Raw genomic sequence first — 6,654 nt, 5'->3', positions numbered from 1 at the left:
ATTTTAGTGCTTTGTTTACCATATCTGCATAAGTTGTCAATTCATATGGAACCACTTGTTTTCGAATCTCAGTTCTCAGTCCCATTTCAAACTTGTGAACACGTTCTTGCTCACCATCCACTAATCTCGGAGCAAATTTTGCTAACTCTGTAAATTTTGCTTCATATTCAGTCACACTCATACCCTTTTGCTTCAAATAAATAAACTCTTGCTCTTTCTGGATCCTTATACTCCGAGGGAAATATTGATCGTAGAATGCAACCCGAAATCTTTTTCAGGTAAGTATTTCGCCGTCTTGTTCATGCTTGCGCTGTAGTCGCTGACACCAGTTGTATGCTTCTCCTTGTAGTAAATAAGCTGCATATCGAATCTTTTCTTCATCAAGACACTCTTGGACAGCGAAGGCCTTCTCCATCTCCATTATCCAGTTATCAGCCTCCAAAGGTTCAGTAGTCCCCTTGAAAGCTGGAGGAGCAAGCTTTTTAAATTCTGAAATGTTGTTCCATTATACTGGTTGCTCTCCATGTTGTGGTGGTGGATGCTGATGTTGTTGTGTATCTTGTTGTATCTGCTATTGTTCAAGCATTTGCTGCTGTATTTGTTGTTGCGCTTGTACCATCCTGATTAGGGTCTGCATTAACTGAGCCATATCTAGTTTCTGACGTGCTCTCGAAGTACTCCCATTAGGATCTACGACTCTCTCCTCCTGAGGGGTGCCACTGATCAGATGGGGAGTGCTACCATCCCGTGGTTGTGATGTCTCTCTTGCAATTCCTTGAGTAGTTCTTGTCATTCTACGGGGAGGCATGGTAACCTTATAGTAGTAAAACCTTATTAGATTCATTTATCTATTTGTTAGGATAGATTTATTATGATGCTCATACTTTAACGTCCCAATATTCCTAATGTTTACCCACCTACACTCATACTATGTCAAATTCTATGTGTCATAATTATCCACTTATGCTCTGATACCATATTAATTGTCACGCCCCCGATCCGAGATTGTAAATCGAGGGTCATGGCAACCACTGCATACTTATGAAGAACTCTCTCCATAAGCATGTAAGGCATCTCATCACGATATCAATGCATCACAGCGGAATAAATTTAAATAATTATTATTCAACTTTGATTCAAGTAATTTAAATCAAATGTCTTACATCCAATAAAATTTTACTAAAAATAAAACAATAGATCTAAGTTCAATGAAGTTGACAATGCTAAATCTCGCCTCTAAAAGCTCTATCCCAATATTTTTTCTCATGCTCGAAATTAATTATCTGAATCTGAAAAATAGAAAGAAAGGTAATGAGCTAGACAGCCCAGTAAGTAACAAATATCTCAACTAGATAATTCAGATATTATATAATTTTCAAGAATAATGTTGCAAATAAATATAAGAGTATATTTCATGCTGATTTAATACAAATCAAATATTTTCAAATATTCACATATAATATAATCATAAATCCGATTCGATTTAAAAATACTCGTAACTCAACAGCTTAACTATGACCAACGTTTAACCCCCATTGGTGGGGTCCATAGAATACCAGCGCACAACCCTCACTGGCAGGGTCCACAAATACCAGCGCACAACCCCCACTGGCAGGGTCCACAAACACCAGCGCACAACCCCCACTGACAGGGTCCATTGAGTACCAATGTATAATCCCCATTGGCGGGGTCCACTGAAACATAGTTAGGCTGAGAGCATAAATCCGATCTGTATCAAATATTTTGTATCATAATATATCATAATTTTTCTTACTGAACGTGTTCATAATCGACATACCATAATATTTCAAAAGCACTTTTCTTTCAAAACATAATTTCATAAATCATGCATAATTTCAGAGAATAATTATTTATTTTCAGAATAAATATGGAATATCTCGAGAAGATGATTCATTACTTACCTTTCACGGAGCATTGAATGAACAGATCGACTAACTTCTAGGAGATTCTTCCGTGCCTATTATCCAAAATTATATTTTTATATTAATTTTAATTCAAAATTAAATCTAACAAATCCCAAAATCAAAACCTCACTTAAAAATCAAACTCTTCCCTAAACTCGATCAAAATCATCAGATGAAGCCTTCCACTACGCTAATCCTAGAGGAATAACTTTAGAGAAAGAGAAATCCATCAAGAGAGAGAAACAACTTAGAGAGAAAAAATTCTAGAGAGAGAAAGTAGAGAGAGAAAGTCCAATTCCAGAGAGAGAAAGTCAGGGTTCAGACTGAAAGAAGAGAGAGAAACTCTCTCTCTCATCATTTTTTTTATTATTATTATTTTTTATTTATTTATTTATTTATTTATTTATATAAATATATATATATATTTTATTTTTTTTCTTTTCTTTTTTCTTCTTTTTCTTTTTTTTTTCTTTCCTTTTCTTTTTCTCTTTTTCTTCTTTTTCTTTTCTTTTCTTTTTCTCTTTTTCTTCTTCTTTCTCTTTTCTTTTCTTTTTTCTTTTTTTTTTTTCTTCTTGGGCTTCTTCCAGGCCGAACAGGGGACGGCGGTCCCCTCCTTGTGCCAGGCCGTTCAGGCCACGGCCGCCGCGGCGGAGGCCGGCGGCAGAGGGGGGCCACTCCCCCGGTCACAGAAGAGCATGGCCGGTGGTCAATTTCGATCGCCGGCGCCGGAAAATCCACGAAAAAAGAGATCAAAACAGAGGTCCATTTTTCCGACCGAAAATCGGCGACTCTCATCGCCGGCAGCCGTGCACAAGAGCACGGAAGGAAGGGGAAGGAAGAGAGGAAGAAAAAGGAAACTAACCTCGGCCTCCGGTGACCTCGTCGGCGGGCAATCACGACGAGAATCAAAACGGTGTTCGCGGCTTTAATTCGAGAAAATCGGAGAGAAAGAGAGAGGAAGAGGGCCGATGATCGGCTTCAAGGGAAAGGGAGGCCTTCTTATAGAGGATCCTAGGACTCCGATCTCGTCTGGGTATCACCGGAGAAGAAGACTCCTATCGGGAGTCTTCTTCCCGATTTGAATCCTCTGTTGTTGTTGTTGTTGTTTTTTTTTTTTTTTTTTTTTTTTAGGCTTTGGTGGGCTGAGATTTGGGCTATAACAAATAGTGCAACGCCTCCAAGAACCTCCCTAAGAAGTAAGGCCCATTATGGCCTGCTTCTTGCTCCACCAGAGTGACGACTTTGGGGGCTTGGTCGCGGATCATGGCGAGGAGCGGGCCGTGGTGGGCCCGGGGACAAGGTGGAGGCGGCAGACGGCATTGACGGTGAGGGCCTCGCCGATGCGGCGGTGGAGCATGCCCGGGCGGAGGTCCTCGAGGCGGTCGACGACCACAGGGTGGAACTCAAAGGGCACGCGGAGGGAGTGGGCCAGCTCAGCGAGGTGGCGGCCGGTCTGGCGGACCGACTCGAACGGGTGGCCAACGCCGGTAATGCGGAGGGCTGGAGGGCCCCCTGGACGGGCGGCGAGGGCTTGAAGGAAGGCGGGCCATTGGTATCCTTGGAGGATGTCGAGGTCGATGACGTGGACCCGGTCTTCGGACTCAAAGGCCTCGAAGATGGCCTGGTTGGCGGTGAAGTGGGCGAATTTGATGTAGGGGCAGGCCTGGTAGAGGATCTGGTAGATCTTGAGAGTGTCGAGGGAGGGAGGTGGGTAGGGATTGGGGGAAGGGGAAGGGGAGGGGCGGGTGGCGAGGGCGTCGGCGAAGCAGGAGGCCACGCGCTGCATGGAGTCGCCGAAGGGGGAGACGACGCGGTTGAGATTGTGGAGGTACCGCCGGGCAGCGAGATAGTCGTCTTTGGCCACCGCCTCGGCGCAGGCCAGGAGGAGGTGCACCAGCTGCAACCCACTGTCCTGCTCCTGAAATGGATTAACAAAAGATGGTTTAGATTAATATATTCTTGCAATAAATACAAGCTATCTCTTTTGTCTTACTTCAACGCAATTCTTAGAGGGTTGACATCAAGATGAAAGCTGCTCAGATATTGTTTACTTTTAATCATGAATGTTCAAATCGTAGTTAATTTACAAAAGCCAATTCAATTAAGATCCAAAAGATTTATACTGACGCTGTATTAACCATTAGCATAATGTACAGCAAGTATGTTTATAATTAAAACACCTATGACATACAACCGTCATAAATATCACGTCGTTAGATCATATAAAATTATATTCTCTTGACTGTAAGTTATTTTTCTGGAATCTATCAACAATTTGGGGAGGCTTGCCATCAGGTTGAGAGATGCAGAAATTATCTCAAATTTTGGACTCTATATTTTAAGGCATGGATATATACTACTGATCACATATCAAGGCTGGATAAACTCTCAGCTGTGTGGCAGTGATAGTGACATCTTGTTATTACCCCTTGCTTTGTCTATGGCAGGTATGTTCGTGCTGCCCAAATGCATGATATATGCCCTAATATTAGTTGTTAATAAGTTGCTTTGTCATATCCCCTATTTTTTTTTCCCCTTTTGATAAAGTTGTCATCATCCTAAGCGCAAGGTTGTACTGAAGCTATCAATGGGCAGATGTTGCAACTTCAGTGAGGTCCTTGACGCCAAGTATTTCGCCCAGCTCCTCTCTATTTAGTTTATGCTAAGGGGCTCCAATATATTGTTTCATGTTGGATTCCTTAATTAAGTTGTATCCTGTCATTGTTCACGCCTAGGCCAAGAGGGAAGTGATTCCCTCCAATTTGGAAACAAGCGGTTTAGGTGCACATGGCACACAGTGGTATCATGTTGCTGGTATGCCACCTACGCTGGTGGCATTTGGACTGGTTATGCGCCAAATATGTCAAATATATCCCCCTTCGATAAAATTAAAAGGGATAAAAAAAAAAAGCAGTTGATTGCCAATGGATCGGACACACGCGGTGCACCTATTGCTTGACCAGTCCAAATGTCTCCAATTAATGCAGTTAGAGATGTCGTGGCAACCAAACCTCTTCTGATAGGAATTGCAGGGCTTCTAGTTAAGTGCAAACATGCATATGTTCCTCTCCTTAACTACATATGAGCATGCCTGCATGTGTATGTCCATTTATTATGAACGCATGCATGTACATGCATATGTGATTGCATATGTGCATGCATGAAGGCAAGTGGTTAGGAGATAAGACTGGCACCTGCTCCGACTCCGGAGGGATGATTATAGGTCCACCCAATAAGCCATTGTATGAAGCTTCCACCAACTCGAACTTACCCACTGATCCAGCCAATCCATGATCAATATCCCTGCCTTGTTGCTGTGCCGCTCCGCCAAACCCAAGCTGATTCATCTGATACAGATCCCCCTCTCCACTTGTCTGCAGCCCTGTTGCAACCGTTTCACCCACGTCGCCCCCATATCTGGACTCCATCGTCAGGCAGTCCAGCAGCGACGGCAGTGTCGATGTTGGTGGCAACTCAAAGGCATCTGATGAGCACTCCATCCCCGGTGTGCCATTCGACGATGATGGACACAACCCGTAGTTGTCTTTACCGTACTCATCCAAGAAGGCATCCATTGACGGCAGTGCCAGGCACCCTCCATTAATAAACTGAGTGGAAGAAGAAAAAGGAGAAGAAGAACATGAAAAGCTGTTAAAGACCTTGTGGAGCGGGCTTTGCGACTTCCCTTTTGTTATTGTCGGATGAGTTGTATGAAGGCGAGGTGCAGCCATAGAGCCCATGCATCCCATGCACGTAACCGTAGTAGTTGCTATGATGACTGGACATGGCGTTGATGCCTGTTCTCTTAGGTGATGACGCCATGTACTCCCTCTTAGCTGAAGAGACCATGTAGTCTCTCTTAGGAGAAGAGATCAAGTACTCCCTTTAGGAGAAGACACCATGTACTCCCTCTTGGGAGAGAAGCCATCATGTAATCCCTCTTAGGGGAAGAGATCATGTAATCTCTCTTAGGAGAAGAGATCATATAGTCCCTCCTAGGGGAGCAGACCATGAAATCCCTCCTTGGGGAGGAGATCATGAAGTCGGTGCCCGGATAGATTTGGTCAGCAAACAAGGACTCCTATGGAGCTATCCAGCGACTGGATCTCGACATCGATATCCACATCGAACTTGAGCGGTTGGAAGGTGGTCTGGTTGCAGGGATCGGGCTCAGAGGAGGCAACCACGTTGGACTCAGACACCGACGCCGTTGGGGAAGGTGGTTGCTGCTTCAAGCATGAGAGCTCATTGCTCTTTAAGCTCCCCATGCTTCCGCATAGAGACTTTATCATTTCCTCTAGTTAAAGAAACACAATAAGAGAAACTCTTTTGCGGGGAGCGTAGTGCTCTTATCATGGCACCTCATACATTGAGGAAAAACGGGTGCTAACCGAAGAAGGGGAAAGAGACACGGATACGTTAGATATTGTAGAGGTTTTTGGCTTAACGTCCAACTTTATTAATGGAGGAGAGGGAGGGGAATTTGGTGACAAAAGCCCAGTTCGTCTTCTATTTTATGGAATTATTTGTGGGGGTGCATCAGGAGTTCGGGATGTACCTTTCGCGCGGAAGAATGATTGATCTACTTTTCTGGACATCTACCGTTGGATTGGATCCCGGTTGCACAGCTCTCAAAGCACTCTTCGTCTTTTAACCAGCCATTGCCCGATCCAATGGTGGATTCACGCGTAGGAAGGTGAATCGTCTTTAGCGGGAAAGAAACAGCACT

The 6,654-nt window shown here is 44.0% G+C and overlaps 1 protein-coding gene across 1 annotated transcript in view; it reads right to left on the bottom strand.

Annotated features, from left to right (window-relative positions):
• The window catches only part of LOC105061314 (GRAS family protein RAM1), a 10,475-nt gene extending 4,190 nt beyond the window's left edge, over positions 1-6,285 (bottom strand). Inside the window, 6 exon segments of the mRNA XM_073250846.1 lie at positions 3,096-3,213; positions 3,216-3,843; positions 5,120-5,614; positions 5,616-5,834; positions 5,836-6,007; positions 6,009-6,285. Coding sequence (XP_073106947.1) covers positions 3,096-3,213; positions 3,216-3,843; positions 5,120-5,614; positions 5,616-5,834; positions 5,836-6,007; positions 6,009-6,217 — 1,841 coding nt within the window. The 5' untranslated portion in view covers positions 6,218-6,285.
• Positions 6,286-6,654: the final 369 nt, after the last annotated feature.

This window comes from Elaeis guineensis, chromosome 1, assembly GCF_000442705.2.
Source record: "Elaeis guineensis isolate ETL-2024a chromosome 1, EG11, whole genome shotgun sequence".
Lineage (NCBI taxonomy): Eukaryota > Viridiplantae > Streptophyta > Magnoliopsida > Arecales > Arecaceae > Elaeis > Elaeis guineensis.
The sequence above is the reverse complement of the archived record's forward strand: the minus strand, read 5'-3'. Positions and strand labels throughout refer to the sequence as shown.